General features: G+C 49.4%; 1 protein-coding gene across 1 annotated transcript in view; it reads right to left on the bottom strand.

Annotated features, from left to right (window-relative positions):
• The window catches only part of LOC104083380 (myeloperoxidase-like), a 19,399-nt gene extending 3,619 nt beyond the window's left edge, over positions 1 to 15,780 (bottom strand). Inside the window, exons 1-10 of the mRNA XM_009586850.1 lie at positions 15,708 to 15,780; positions 14,074 to 14,167; positions 12,990 to 13,165; positions 11,327 to 11,450; positions 9,801 to 9,930; positions 8,472 to 8,678; positions 7,145 to 7,460; positions 4,503 to 4,663; positions 2,379 to 2,625; positions 1,810 to 1,980 (exon numbers count right to left, since the gene is read on the bottom strand). Of these exons, the coding sequence (XP_009585145.1) occupies positions 1,810 to 1,980; positions 2,379 to 2,625; positions 4,503 to 4,663; positions 7,145 to 7,460; positions 8,472 to 8,678; positions 9,801 to 9,930; positions 11,327 to 11,450; positions 12,990 to 13,165; positions 14,074 to 14,167; positions 15,708 to 15,780 (1,699 nt within the window). The remainder of the gene's footprint in view (positions 1 to 1,809; positions 1,981 to 2,378; positions 2,626 to 4,502; positions 4,664 to 7,144; positions 7,461 to 8,471; positions 8,679 to 9,800; positions 9,931 to 11,326; positions 11,451 to 12,989; positions 13,166 to 14,073; positions 14,168 to 15,707) is intronic.

A 15,780-nucleotide genomic window follows, 5' to 3' on the forward strand; every position in this document is an offset into this window, starting at 1 on the left:
AGCGACACCAGGGCATTTCAAATAGCAAAGGAGACCTATGTTCAGGCACCTGATCCTGCGTGTGCTGTGACTGCTCCTAACCCTGTGCTGTGGGTGCTCAGATGAAGGGTCTGGGCATGCCTAATGGCTGTCTCATCATGTCCTGTGACCCAGGAACCCTAAGGGAGCATACAGTCTCAAATACCTTCAGCTAGAGCCACAGGAGAGAGGTCCTCACAAAACTCTTTGATGTTGCCTTCATTGAAAGTGAATCTGGACAAGATGTTGATGCTACCTCTTTCTGTACAACAGGACAGTGGCCACGTACTTCCCTGCAGCTGGTCTCACTTGTGCCCCTGTCTAGCCACAGGGACAAGCCATCCCACACTGCAAAGAGAGCTTTACATAGCCCAGGTTACTTCAGGTGGAAGAGGGCGGCTGGACTTTGCCAGCTGGACTAATTTTTCTGTACTGCAAACAGCTGAAAATCCACTGGACCACAACCGGTGCATAATTCTGCATCTTGGTGGACGTACCCAGCAAAGGGCAATTTGCCACTCAGTGTCCTATCAAATGGCTGCTTAAGTAGAGGAAAAGTCTATGGAGCACTAATGCGTCCTCCCACCTACCAACTCAGTGAACTGATAGGTGCAGAGATGAGATGATGCTGCAGCATACATCTCTGCTGTGAGCAGGATGTCTAAAAACTGGGGAGAATTCAGAGAAAACAGTACAGCATATGGTGCCTGGATAACACCACTATCAAACAATTCAAGGAGACTGAGTATTTGCTTTATCAGAAAAAGGATTAGGAAGCTTTTTTGATCTTGCTATACTGTCTTCCCCTTCACAGGTTGTCTAACATCAAGGAGTACAGTAGCACTCAGGGGTGGGCTGAGACCCAAAGGCTAGGAGCTAAACACAAATTCACACTAGAAATACATTTCAGTTCCACTGCAGCAGATCAGCAAAGCTATAAATTCAGGATTTGTGTTCAGATCAGGTTCTGCACAATAGTGTTCCTAGATAAAGCATGGAAAAATGACCACCTTTTGTTGCAGCAAAGGCAGAGCAATCCTGTGACCTGACCATGCACCTGGATGTACTGCAAAGCCTCTGTCGGGCTTAAAGCCTGTGAATCCAGCATGCTTTTCACCACAGTTTCAAAGTGAGCCCTATTGCATTTCCCAGGACATTCCTGACACAGCAGCTTACATCAGCCTAATAACACTGTTAGGCAACGACACACCCATGAGCCAGTTGTAAAGTCCTATCAACAATCTATTTCTCAAGACCATCTTGCAATGCCATTACACAGTTTTTGCATCTTGCAGAGCCCTGAGAGTGGTTCTGACATGCTTTTTGTCTGGGACACAGCCTTTATAGAGAAATTACGACAAGATTTTTCCTCACGTATTGCGATCTGCTCTTCCAGTCATGTGCGGCTTGGGCTGGACCACTACAGATGCTTGGAGAGAAGCCAAGACTTCTGGCCCTAATTCCACTCCTGCAAACTTGTTGCTGAAGTACTTTCCCAATTTTGCCGTTTGAACAACAATACAAATGAGTCAGTTACTGAACACTTGACTCTGGTCTGTGCAATGCCCCATGTTCTTCTGGCCGTGTGTCTCCTCCAGCTCCAGCCAGGCTCTGACTTCATTGCTCAACCTCCTATTCGCCTACCTATGGTCGTACAGAAATGATGAAAAGGTTTGGGAAAAAGTAATTTCAGCCAAGCATGGACTGGAGATATTTCTCAATGTTCAGTCACAAGAGTGCCTGATTTCCCCCTGTTTTTCTTTGTGAGCTCTGCTCCCACAGCCAACTTACCCGGGAGGCCATGATCTCTGCTACGCTGCATGTTAAGCGCAGGTAAATCAAGCCCAATCCTTTCAACCTGCTCAAACATCCGATCCCGGAGCTCATCCACGACCATTTGCTGCTGTGTCATCAGCTTGGCCTGATTAGCCATCAGGCTCCGGAGAAAGGGCTCAATACCACCTGCAACAGTTATACAGGGACTTGTGAGCAGTGCAGGGTGGCAAGTGTGTGTGTAAGAGGCTCAGGAGAGCTGAACGCAGCTTATATTTAATTATAAGCTTCTACTACAAGAGAAACAATTTTCCTGCACTTAAAAAATTAAAAAGAAAATACTTCGAATAACGTTCTTAGAGTCTACAGCAATTAAGCAATCAGACTGCATGCTTCAAAATAACACGGGCCGCATTTGACTGCAGAGAACAGCTGTGTCGGGAAAAACTCTGGCTGGTAATAAAGGTCATTTAATACATTTAATGCAAACGGCTTTTAAGTTTGGCTGAAGCAGGAGCTCATCCAGAGAGGGCAGAAAAGGCTAAATGAAATAAACTTACACTGCAGCAGTACGAGAGAGGCTTTACCTTCTTTAACGATCCTCCAGACAGCAAAGAAGGCATTTCTGAGTTGAATTTTGGGACCCATGGGCTTGTAATTTTGATTTAAGCGGTCAACAGTTGGGGGAACAGAAGCATGAGCAAAACGAAAAGCCAGGGTGAAGACATTGGATATTCGAGGATCCACAGACTCATTGTAGCCCCGGTAGTAAGGAATCAACCTCCAGAAACTGGTTCCCAACAGAAGAGGCAGGTAGTCCCTGTAGGTTATAATCTAGGGGGAAACAAGGAAAGTGTGAATCATTAATTGCTTGGCCATCAGTTTCATTGGAAGCAAAGTTATTGTTCGTGTCTCAAACTACAGGAGCTGTCACACTGAACTTCTTTGATGTATTTATGTAGGAGATTTTGCCAGCGCAGATGGGGAGCAGAGAGACTCCCCAGGGCCAACCTTTCTTTCACCTCATCAGACCTTCACCCAGCCGCTCTGGCAGTCCAGTGATGATCCTTTCTGGCACTGTTGAGTGACATTTTTGTTTCTTCAGCTCCGTGGCCTTGGTTCAAAGCTGCTTCTGCACCTGGCCATTGTACCATGCCACAGGCGGGGCAGCTCCAGGCACAGACACAGGCACTGCAGGCCACTGCCTGGGCTCCTGGTTTCTCCAACCATGCATGGTGGGATCACTACACTCTCTAGCAGTGATGAAATTTGCATGAATATGCAGTGATTTGCATGAAAATGCAAAGTGGACATAACTGCTTCAGGAACATCAGGAAGCACGGACACTGCTCGTGCCTGACCCCCGCTCATCCTCTGCCTGTGCACCAGGATCCTCTGCCCGCTGGTGCTGAGGACTTGGCACTCAGGTGTCCCCAGACATGCTCTTCCCTGCCTCAACAGCTTGGCAGGTCAGAGCAAGATGAAAGCCTACTAAATCCTCCCAAATATTCCCTCCTTGTCCTATAGGTAGAGGCCACTCCCATCAGCCAGGTGGAAATGCATTTTCTCCTCCCTCCAACCCTACGTGCTTCAGATGATAAAGAAAGTGTCAACAGTGTTGGCATGCATGATATCACCACCCACGGGCAGCTGTGTTAGTCCTCCCATAGTAGAGGTTTCCAACCCTTGTCTCACGTCTCTTTGGGATCTTGAGGAGGCTGCACAATATAATTTAAAAAATCAAATTCTTTGTCAGTGGGTGAAAATGTCTTAATTGTCTGAAAATTGCAAAAAAGATGAAACCATTGATCCAAATGTGACAATGGAGACTGCTTTTAGTACAATTGTTTGAGCCTCTCCCGTGACAATGGAGACAATGCTTTTAGTACAATTGTTTGAGCCTCTCCACATCAGCCTACCCAACATGTTTATTCAACAATACCATAATATTTAAATTGACAGTTTTAAAAACTTAAACCTTTAGATATTCCTGCTTTTTTTGTTTGTTTGTTTGTTGAGCCAACTCAGAAGACAGGTTTCCAATTAGGTATGACTAAACACTGCCTTTGGAAACCCCATCTCGTCTTCTCTCATAGGAGCCGGCCTTTTCTGTTGGCTGTGAAACCTCACCTGGCTTTGAAGCTGGTCCTGCTCCAAACCGGAGGCTGGACAAGAGACCTTGAGAGGTGTGACCCTAGGATCTCATTCAGGGCGAAGCCTGTGGTGCAGCACAGTCCCGAGGGGCTCTTTGCCCCAAAGCAGTAAGGACAGAGGAATGCCATGGCTGGTTGCACCCACCAGCACAGGGAGCTTCTTGAGAGGAGGAGACTCACAACCCAGAGGAATTTTAATCCAAGCCTCCAGTACCATTTTTATCCTGTACCAAACACTGGTTAGAAAAACTTTTCCTCTGGCTTTTCTGTCCCCATGTTTCCCAAAGAAAAATGTGCAGTTAAAAACCCATCAAGCAAATTGGAAATTTAACAGTAGAGGGACATCAAAATTTCCACAGAGGGGGACCCCTCTGTGCTTGTTATTTCAGATATCTCCATGTGATTTTGCTTTGGACGAAAGGGCCTGGTGGAAAGAAGTTGGTCATTTGCACCCCAAAATACTGCACCCTTTGGACACCCCACACTAACAAAGCCCATCACGTTAACTCTGTGAGACTGGAAGACAAGGCAGCAGAGCCAGGACATAGTGGCTGGTACCTGGATCATGGCACCCAGGATCTTTCGTGCCTCCTGGTAGAGCTTCTCTCCATTCCAGTGGGGATTTAATCTCTTCAGCCCTCTAGCCAGGCGGTTGTGCTCCCGCACAAAGAGTGTGTGCATGCACGCCAGCTCCAGCATCTCGTTTGCTCGAGAATCACCTAGGAGTGTCACAAGTGAGCAGACTTTTACTGCCAGTGACCTGCTGCTTGGCTGCTTCCCACTGGAAGGAGGCGAATGTCACATTGGGAAGCACGCACATGAGAAATTTTTAGATGTCTCGATATCTGCATTGTGAAGAAGATGGGTAGGAAACACACAGGAGGAGAAGGAAACCAGGGTCTGGGCCCTGAGGGTTGGAGAGCACCAGTGAAAAGCCAAACTTCTGCTGAGGCAGCAAAAGCCAAGATGCCACTATGGTTGTGCTCAGCATCACAGAGAGATGGGGAAGCTTTTTTCAAATAAAGGCTAGGAGCATTAACTTAAGAAGCTAAATACAGGTAGGTGTTCTCCAGACTCCCATATCAGAAAGACAGCTCACAGCTCAAGAGAGGAATGAAAATGGGCAGAGGGAAGTCAGGATGGCCAAGGGAGCTCTGAAAGTCAGAAGACACCCTTAAAACCAGCTGAAACTATGGCCAAAGCAAGATGACAGTCACAATCAAGCTCTCTGGTGAGCAAAAGCAAAAGCAGAATCAGTCACAACTTGAAGGAATAAACTACAAACAGCATCACAATGAAATATTAAATCCTTCTTCAAACATCTAGGGCAGGAAACCCAAGAGCAAGCAGGTGATGAGAGTATAAAGAGGCACTCAGAGAAAAGTAAATATGACATATTTAGTCCCCTAGTCCCATAGTAAATAGAGGGATTAGCTCTTGCATTCAGCACAGAGCCCTTTTCATTTACTGTCAAAGGCTGTCTGTGGGAGACTGCGGAAGAAGAAACAAAAGAAGCACTGTGAGGTTTCCTCGAGCAGAATGCATCCACCCAGGGCTTCCAACAGAGCTCCAGTAGGCAATCGCTGAACCCTGTTAGGCAACTGCACACGTATAATTTCCCCAGTTCTCAGGGACCGGAACAGTCACAGATAAGACACTGAATTTTCAAAGGAGCTTCCGAGCCAGCCTGAACTGTTCGCTATAAATTCGTTGATGGCTATGTACCAGCTATAGAACAGCAACTGCTCCAGCAGCCCCTGGCTGCAGAGTCCTGGGGACTGGGAGCCCACCCTGGGAAGCATCCGATACACCTGCCCGCTCTGCTCCTCACCGGGCATCTGCCTTTGGTCACAGGTCCTGCGTGGTCCTCACCAAGGAGAGACCTGCACGGAATTGGGGAAGCAGCTGAAGACGTGGAACAACGGATGGGACAGCCGGAGAGGTGTGAGAGGCTGAAGGAAACATAAACACCAAGAGCTTAAAAGGTGGGTGCTGGAGGATGACACCAAGCAGAGCTCTCCCACCAGACCCACCACCAGGTCCTGATGGTATCCACGGACCATGGGAATGTTGTCCAGAGGAGCTTAGGCCAGATATGTAGGGGACCGAGGGAATAGAAATCAGCTCCACAGCTGATGAGATCTGTTGTGCCCTCAAGCTTTCTCCGGCAGTGCCATGAGCAGCCCAGTGTGGCCAGAGCCAGCAGGAGTTAGCCAGGAGGTCCTGCTCACCAAAAGAAAAGGACCAGGGAGTGAGACACTAATTCACAAGGTATATCAGAAACGTCCCGCCCTGGGGTCCCGCAGGCTTGTGGCAACATTCTGGTCCTCCCCAGCAGGGACCAGGGAGAAGGGAGCAATGCTCAGGGCTCCAGGAGGTCCGTTGTTTTGTCTCTGTGTGCTGGGGACAGGAGAAGACAGCAAACGGCAGCAGATGGGAAGGTTGTGGTGGCTGTACTGTGCTTTGGCTGGAGGGGAAGCGTGGCTTTGGGAGGCTGTGCCCAGGACAAAAGGAGCTATTTTGGGTTGAAGAAGTGGTCAAGAGGATGCCAAAAGTGTGACAAAGGATAAATGGAGCAGGAGGCTGTCTTGGTGGACTGAAGGCCTGTGCTGATGTCCTGGCCGGCGTGCTGCTACTGCACCCAAGCCTTCTCAGCAATTGGGACACATCTTAAAAGGTCACCTCGGCCTGCGGCTAGCCTCATTCTCCATCCAGCTGGGATCTAAGCTCCTCTCACAGTGCACCAGACGCACTGATGTGCAGCAGCACAGGCAAATGTTTCATGGAGGTGACCCAGCACCAACACAACTGTACCCACCCTGATGGGAGAGAGACAGCCACCAAATGACACGTATGGACATTGCCTTCAGGCCAGTCTGCTATTGGCGCGTTTGCTCGGCTCCATCATTGCGCTGGTTCCCAGGTCACCTCCAGCAGCCCCATGTGCTCTCTGGGCCCTACACCAGAGCTGCCGAGCACAGATGGGACAGCTTCACCCCGGGCATATAGTCACAAAGAAGACTCGGAGACGGTGAAGACCTTTCTCCTACCTAGCACAGCCTGTCTCAGTCTTTCATGATGTTTTGCTATGCTCCATTTTCTACTTAAATAAGAAAACCAAACAATTAAAGAAATGAACTGGAGCTGGTGGAATTGTTTGCTCTGGATTTCAGGGTTAGGGGTGCCTGTACCCAACTTACCTGCAAGAAAGCAAGGGATTTTAGCTCCCCTGCTGACTATAAGGCAGGGGTCCTTCCGCATGCTGTCGAAGGGCATATATGCCTTCCCCCTATCAGTGAAATTCCGGTTAACAGCCAGCAAGCCCAGCTGGTTGGTCTGATCCCTCAGTTTGTTGGCCAAAGGCACTTCACTGCCATACACCATGCTGCCGTCAAGAAAGGAGGTGAGCGCGTTGATCTGATCTCGAATTGCTCTGCCGCTGGTACAAGCGGGAGCTGAGCGGAAGAAAGGAAGGCAATCTCTCGTGTTTTTAATTCGTGGGTCATTGGGTGGGATCTGCAGAAAGAGAAAAGAATAATTCATCACCAGTTCAGGGGTGCAGAAACTGCACTGTGATAATACAGCCGTAAGAAAAGCCAGGCATGAGCCATTTCAAAGACAGTCCCCATGCTAGATAGCATGGAGATCAGTCATAAATCCCAGATATGAAGGGTCAGATTGACAGCAAAGATACTATTTTAGGAGTCCAAGTCCCAAATATGCATGAAAGCCTGGAGAAGCCTAAATTTCCATAAAGTCCTATGGATACCTAAACTTTTTCCACTGAATATATACATATCGGATTGAATCTGTAAAGCTCAGGTTCCTATCTCATGTTGGAGTCGAGTGTTCATATCTACATTGTGGACAGTTGTCTTCATCCAGAACTTGTGACCCTGCCTGCATTCTCAAAAGCATGTTGGGCAAATACTCAGTGATGCTCCATCCCTTCACAGTTTTCCTTGAAAGGAAATACAGGTACATGGGAGAGCCAGAGCTGCAGTACATCTTCAAAGGCAGGAGAGCAGGGCTGCAGGGTGGACATGTACATCATTAAGCGGAGACTGGAGCGGAGACGCCAATGTGACTATCGTGCTAATGCCTTAGCCACTATTGGGAGATGCTCATCACTTCCTTGCCCCATGCACTACTGAGTATTTAACCATCAAAGGGACATGGATTTGCTGGGATATTGACACCCATTGACACCTGTCTCTGACACATTTACTATAATCCAGGCATCACCCATGTTGCCTTTGCACCATACCACCAAAGCAAAGCCGTATCATTGAGGGAAATGGGTAAATGGTTGGAAATGGGGGAAAGACAGGCTGTGACTGTGCCTGACATCTGGGGACAGCCCCTGCGACCCAGCACCGCCACCTTACAGACAGTGGTCTGACCCCCTTGGCCTGCTCTGGGAGGATGTCCCTCCATGGCCAAGGACCGTGAGAGCCACCGACATCTCCTGGTTGGAAGGTAGACACCCTTTCCCCCTCTTCCCTGCAAGAAGAATGCTGGCTGTACCTTGATGGGAAAGCAAGGGGGCTGCTTGGCACAGCTGGTGTCACAGTCCACCTTGCCACTGAAGGTGACTCTGGCTGGGGTGTCCGGACTGAAATCCAGGTCATGGTCAATAAACTGGCCCCACTGCATGAACATGCGTGATCTCTGCTGGTCCATCCTGAGCTGCCCAGGGGGGAAGCGGACAATCTCGTTTGACACTTTTCGAACCTGCAGGGGATGAAGGCAGAACATGTGTGTTAGGAAATGACTTGTACGAATGGGTGCATCAGTTCGTAGGGTCATCAGCAAAAATTCACAAGGCGTTCCTTATAATTCACAGAAAAAAACCCAAATCTCTGAGTTGGAAGGCATTACTGAGTGCCCCCTTTGCTGAGCATTGCATTGTTCTGGCTCTAGCCAGGTTCCTGAGCCTCTAGGCCAAGATATCCCTTGATGGACATATGGAAGCAGCTGAGCAAGAGCCATACTGAATAGCCTGGGAAAAGGAGGCAAAAGATTTTAAAAGAACGCTTTGAAATAGAAGTGTGGAAAAAAAGAAGTCTTTGGGAATTTCTGAAAGTTATCTCAGTAAACTCCTTCTAGCAGGACGCTCTCCCAAAGCCCTCTTCCCTTCTCATCCCTTCCCCATCCATCACAATTCCCCCACCAGTTCTTCCTTCATGTATTACTACAGAAAAAGTGGTCAAAACTCCACTCAAGCCCTGACACTGTGCTGTAGAGCAGAGTTAGGAAGTACAAGGAACCACGAGCATAAGGCACACAACCCAGAAGATCGCAGAGCTCCTCATTAATGCTGTTGTTGCACGAAGCCCAAGTGACCAGAAACCACATCACAGTGTCCCTGCTCCCAACCAGGCGCCACGAGAGCCACATGCACCCCCATAGATCACTCCGCCCATGGACCCACACACAGAATTTCTAGCTGGATATTTTTTAATTCACTTGTTCATTTTACCCTGTGGCATATTGCTTTTCAGGAGACAACCAGCTTCCACAAACCAAAAATCAAAAAAGGTGAGTAAATTACTTTGGCTTAAAGGCACTTAATCTAAAAGAACACATTGTGTAATTCTTTCTTTATTCCGTGCTTCTGCAGTAATCAGATTAATTTTCCTTTGCTTTTCCTGAAAGTGTGGGAGTTAGAAAGCATTTCTCCAGATCACCCTGGAGATTCTCATACGACCAACCTGAAGTTGGTGATTTAACTTCTCCTCCTGGCGGCCACCATGCCCGCTGGCGGACATGCACTTTGACGCCTGTGATCTATCCAAGCACTGGCGATCCCTAAGCCCTGATACTGCGTTTTCAAATGACTGTTACAAACATTACCAGTGGAAAGGGGAATCCAGAGAAACGCTTTCCTTCTGTCCACCCGTGGGGGACTGACACGCCATCCTCATATTCTCCTGGCAACCATCTGACCAGAGCCCTGTTTGAAGCTCCTAGTGATGGGTTTCTCCTGGCAGAGTGAATGGAAGAACAGCAAACAGTGTCATTAGGATCATGGCAGGGCCAAGAGCTCATGGATGTGGAGAGAGACAGGAACCTTGGAATGGGACCACACAGCGATGTACAATGGTCGGGGAGCTGCTGCAGCCGTATGGGTTCGGTGCTATCAATAAGCCTCAGGTTTAATAATAATAACTACAATAACAATAATACACACCAAGCCTCAGCTTCTCCCCGGCAAGAACTCAGGTTGCTGGTGACTCCTTGCGTCATCCAGCCTGAAAAAGGGCCCTCGGCCTCAGACCATGGGTGGAAAACAAAGGTGAAAACTTAACGTCAGAGAAAAGGGGCAGAGACTTATGCCTGTTCATTTAATGGTATTACCAGTGATCTTTAATATAAATGGGGTGATTTGGATTGTGAGTGTTACTATGTTGTAATTGGACTAAGTGGTTATTATAGTTTGATTAGACCGTTAAAGCCTTAATTAGACTAATAATATATTTAATTTTGGAGTGCACGTATAAGATGTGTTCTCTGGTTGCCTGTCATACACCGTGGTGTAACACTGCCTAGGGCCAAGCAACGGAGGGACACAGAGCACAGTGCACAGCTGAGCCCACCTTCTCCAGGGCTTCAGGGTCTGGTTCAGGTGTGATGGACCTGTCCTTATCCCAGAGCCCAGATCCCCCTCCTGAATGAAGACACCGCTGTCTGAAAAAGGAAGGAGGCAGGTAACTCTCTGCTTCTTATGCAATACCTGAAGGCTAAAGCATCCCCTAGGCAGGCAGAGCTGTCCGAACTCCTTCCTCTGCCTGAGGTGCTCCCAGGAGATGCTCTGCCTACCAGGTTCTTGGTAAGAACAGGGGAGGGATGGGGAATGCTCCTATACTGTCCCTTTTAAAACACTCCACTGTTTAGCACAGCTTCCCTTGTCTCTCACATTACAGTCATGCCCCTCCATTTGTCCAAGAACGGGACGTGCAGAAGGTGCTCTCTCCCAGCCCGTGTGCCAGAGCTCCTCCTACACACAACGTGGGGCAGGGAGATGGCCAGATCATGCCCCGGTGTGGGTTTGGGTCAGGAAGCCCTTTGAGACTCTGCAAAGGGGCAGAGCCAGACAAAGCCCAGGAGGAAGAAGAAAGATGCAGCCTGATGACAGAGACCCTGGGCTGGAGAGTCAGTCCCCAACACAGAGCTATTCACATTTTGGCCAAAGATCTAGTTCAGGTAAAACACCAAGCAGGACTGTAATTAAAAGCTCCACACATCTTGGAAACAACACTGTGAGGTGTAAAACCGTAAAGAAGGCATACTACATGGATCATCTTTGGGCACATGGCTCTAGTTCTACTGCTGGAGGACCCATCCATCCATCCATCCTCCTGTTGACACAGCCCCCTCACCTGTTGTTGCACTCGCCAGTGATTGTTCGGTAGTGGCGAGAAGCATCACAATTAATTTTCTTATCCTGCTGGTCACATCCACTTGCCTTGAAAATCATCCCCAGCTGAGCCGGTGTCAGCAAGTCTGCCAGGTAACAACAGAAAATAAACACGCAGGAACATACCAGCACTGCTGGGTTTGCGGTACCTCCCAGGCTCCGTAAAAAGTTTTCCTTCTTGTACCCTTGAAATGGTTTCTTATCACAGTATCATCCGGAAGAGCACAGGGGGCTGTCATTTAAGGTCGTCTTGCTCGAAGATGTGCTGAGGATGCTCTCTAGAGCAGCAGATTGCTTTTTCTGGTTTGGAAAGCATTAAACCCAACAAAGTTGTGGTCAAATCTTATAAATAAGATTGCTGCCTGTGCAGCAGCAGGATGATTTTCTAGCATTAGCAATCCTTTTTCCTTCCTCTCCCCTCCCTTTTTATCTCCACCATAAATTGCTAACAGCTACAGTCATCCTAGTGGTGTGTTACAAGTTTTTTCCCCCCTGTGAAGCAGCCACCGGTGTGTATCACCACTGTTCAGAGCTGCCTGGAGAAGAAACCATCAGGTGGCTGGGCAAGCACAAGGGGACGCTGGCTTTGCATTTCCAGCGTGCAGATTTCCCCATGCATGGGGGATAAGTGGCCCAGTTCAACCAGCAAAGCCTTCTTGACTATCGCTGCTACCACACCACATCCCGAGTCCCTTGGAGGTTTCCTAGTCGCTGCTGCCACCAACAGTTTGGGTCACAGCATGGTTTAAGAAGCCGCTGCTGCCTCCTGGGCAGGCGATGAGAGGTGGCAGCCGGCTGGTCTGGAGAGGTGCTGGATGCTGGAGCATCGCTCCTGGATGGAGAAGCTGGAGCAGAGCACAGGCAGCCCTGCCTCCCTCTTCCCGCCCACCCCATCCTGGAGCGATGCTGAGCGCCCCACGACGTGTGTCTTGGCCTGCCAGCGCTTTGCTGTAATGCTGGGGATCCCCATGAGTTCATCTTTATACGGCAGGAGCCCTCCCTGTGCCTCCCTGAACTGTTTCTCTTACTGCCCCTAATTTGCCTTCTGCTCTCAGCAAACTGGCCGTGCCGGGAGGCCAGGACTGCCACCTCATGGAGGACACTGCTCCTTCAAGACACACGCTGAAACGGCCTTTCACATGGCTCTGTTCTCATTCTCTATTTGTGCCTTTCTCACAGCATCCTGTTCCCGATGCAGAACAACCTGGCAGCGACTTCGACTATTGCTAGCTGAAGTCTGGCAGAAAATCTGCTTCCCTTGGGGTTGAGCTACTGTGAGTCACAACCTCTGTGTTTGCTCATTCCCTACTCAAGCAAAAGAATATTATCTAGCAAAGCCTTACAAGCTTTGACCCACTGGTACATTAACCGCTATATTGCAGAAAGAACCAGGAAAGTGCACAAAGCACTTTCATTAACAGATAAACCCCCAAATAATTTTTTAAGATGGAAAGAGAGCACAGAAAAATAACTCAGCTTTGCCCCACTGCAGTTGCATGGGAGGGATTTGAGTAGTGGCCCATCATAACCCCCTTTCATTCCCTACTCCCAAGTCCCACAAAGCCCCAGTGACCAAGCCCCACATCTTCCTCCTCTGCTTCCTCCCAGCAAAGTGAGATCCCTACCTGTGACATTGAAGTCCCCCCTCACAGCCCATCGCAGCTTCTCCTTGAGGAGGGTCAGGGTGGTTTCCATGTAATCTGCAGCCCGAACGGCAGCCCGAGTCCCCGCCACCGGCTGTTTGAAATATCCCAGAAGCTCTATTGGGGTCAAGGCATCATTCTGCAGGTGCTCCTTTATGCTGCAAGCGAGAATAAAACAAAATCTGCAGGACTGAAATGGGGCAAAGCCAAGAGTCCTGCAGGTTACACACCTGAGCTTCGGGCAGCCCAGCTCTCCCGGCGTGTCACTAGTCTGAATTGCAGACAAAGGCAGAGTCATCTCCCTCCCTGCGTGGTAGCTGGAAGAGAGCCGGGCTGCTCCCTGGAAAAGGAGCAGAATGAGTTGCAGGAAGGGAATCTCTTAAATTGCCCAGCTCCACCTGCCAGAAGACAAATCTTAGGTCTTTCCACCCTTAAGGCAAGCAAACCTCACCCAACTGTTATCCAGCTCATCAGTGTCTGCAGGTGCCAGTCTCCGTCCAGAGGTCCCAAACATCTCCAAGTCACCCTATCTTAATGCTGCTGGAGCCTCCTCTCAGATGGAGGGGTCCCTAAGCCAGCGAGGGGTTTCGGAGGATGGCTGCTGAAGGAGGATACGTGTGGGCTGGTAGGAAGCCGTACGTTCCCAAACCTTGGTGGCAAAAGCTGGGCTGTCCTGTCAGATCCCACGAAATGTCCTCACTGCAGCCTACAGTGTTTTGCCCCCTCCATAGGAGGGAACCACTGGAAATCAGCAGGAGCCTGTGCTGGCTCCAGTCCTCCTCGGAGTATCCCTGAGGGATGAAACAGAGCCAAGCAACACTGAGCTGGGATGAATGGCGTGCATGGAGGAGGACACAGTTACAGCTCTTAGTGACCCAATAGACTGGAGACGTGGTGTAAAAACAGGGTGAAGACAGGCAAAATGCTGGATTACAGCCCACTGTGCTCCCAGAGGACCTCGCACCCTTGCCCGCTCTGCCGGCACAAGGAGAAAAAGCCGGTGATGCTGCAGTGCAGGCAGGGCACACAGCGTAGGCCAGCAGCCGAGCCCAGCCCCAGCTCTCACCGGTCCCGTGTGTGCTTGTAGGCTGCATCCACCAGCTGCTTGGCCTCGTCCACGCTGCTCAGGAGGGACACGTCCAACAGCTCCTCTGGCAGATCTCGTAAGGGAAAAGAAAGAGCAGAGGTGAGAGCGTGTCTCCCACCCAGGAGCATCCCTGTGCTGCCGTGGGGTTCTCTTCATGCCTACAGCACCCAGGGATATCAGCACTGCAGTGCTGGAAGCAATTGCTGCTGCTCGCTCTCTGGAGAGAGAGAGATCTGTATATACATATGTTCCTCAGGGGAGTCTGAGAGAGTCACTCCCGGGCATGAAAAGGGTATCTCCACCAGTGGAGGCTTCAAATAGCCACGGTGAGAGATGTAGGCATCATCCCTCCTGCAGTTTCACAGGAGAGCGGTTGCTATTTCTTCAAGATATTTTGCAGCCCCAATTAATGTGATTCATCTTATTTCTACACCTCCAGCCACAGTTGCCTTCAAAGAGCCTGCACAGATACCGCTGGCTGCCGTGACAAGCATTAAGAGCTCAGCATTAAGAGCTCTCATCTGCTGTTTTTTCTAATCACCGTCTTTACTCCCCCACTTTTTATCCTAGGTTGGTTATAGCCACATTGCCAATACACCTATGGTGGGTTTGGGTCCTTCCCCATGGCACCAACTGGCCAAAGCTCATATATATCCCCCTACACCTCAGGGCAGAAGGATACACAGCCTGATTTCCCCACTGCTTTCCCCAGTCCGTCCTGCAACCTCCTACCACCCTCACCGCTCCCCCTCCTGCTCGGGGGAGCTCCCAAAAATGAATTCTGTCCCTGTCATCTGCTGGCTGCAGGTCACAGAACAGGAGGGGACAGCCCCTGGTGGGCTTCTCTGAGTGAGAGCATTTTCCTACAGCTTCTAGGGAAGAAGAAAACTTCAGAAATCAGCACAAATGGGAGAAATATCTCCAAATTCTCCCCAGATTCTTTAAAATATCTTCCGTGATCAACCCAGAGTTCACCTCTTCGACAATCTTGGTGAGAAAAATTATTGCCTGAACCACCATTTGAGACAAATGAAAGGTCAGACATGTGCTTTCCATGAGGATTTTACATTGTAGATTAACAGGCAGAGGTCTCTATATGTGTTGGAGCAGTGATTCAGGGCTGGAAGAGAGGCGAGTGACTGCCCCATCCCGAAACTCCACAGCCCCGATAGCTCCAATTCACCAAACGCTGCAGCAGCTGAAGCAAGTTCACTTCAGAAAGAGACAGTAATTCAGTCCTCACTTTGAGAGCAGGAATCAGCCCCCCCAAGAAGAGGGGAGTTCCGTTTTCAGCCTCCTTAAAAAACAGCATGAATGCACTAAGGGAGCTGCCCACTTCACAGCGTGCAGGGAGGGAGACGGTTGTACCGCGGGGATGGGGTGGTTCTGAGAACTGACCTCTCCTTTAACGTGAGCTTAAGAAATCAGATAGGACGTTAACTGATAAAATCACGAAACATCTAGGATTGCTGCCACAGTAGATACAAACTGACTATGCTCCTTCTGACACTTCTTCAGGACTTCAGTAGAATAATTCAGGCTCTTACAGACTTAACTTTATCTTTCCTTTCAGAAAAGCCCCTGATCTGCAAAACCTGAGAAAAGGGCAATACCATCGGAAGAAGATGCAGATGCCTGGAACAAGCTTAGGATCACCAGCAACCCCAGGAAGATTTCTGCCTTCAT

Source organism: Fulmarus glacialis, unplaced genomic scaffold (assembly GCF_000690835.1).
Source record: "Fulmarus glacialis isolate BGI_N327 unplaced genomic scaffold, ASM69083v1 scaffold1401, whole genome shotgun sequence".
In the NCBI taxonomy this organism is placed as follows: Eukaryota; Metazoa; Chordata; class Aves; order Procellariiformes; family Procellariidae; genus Fulmarus; species Fulmarus glacialis.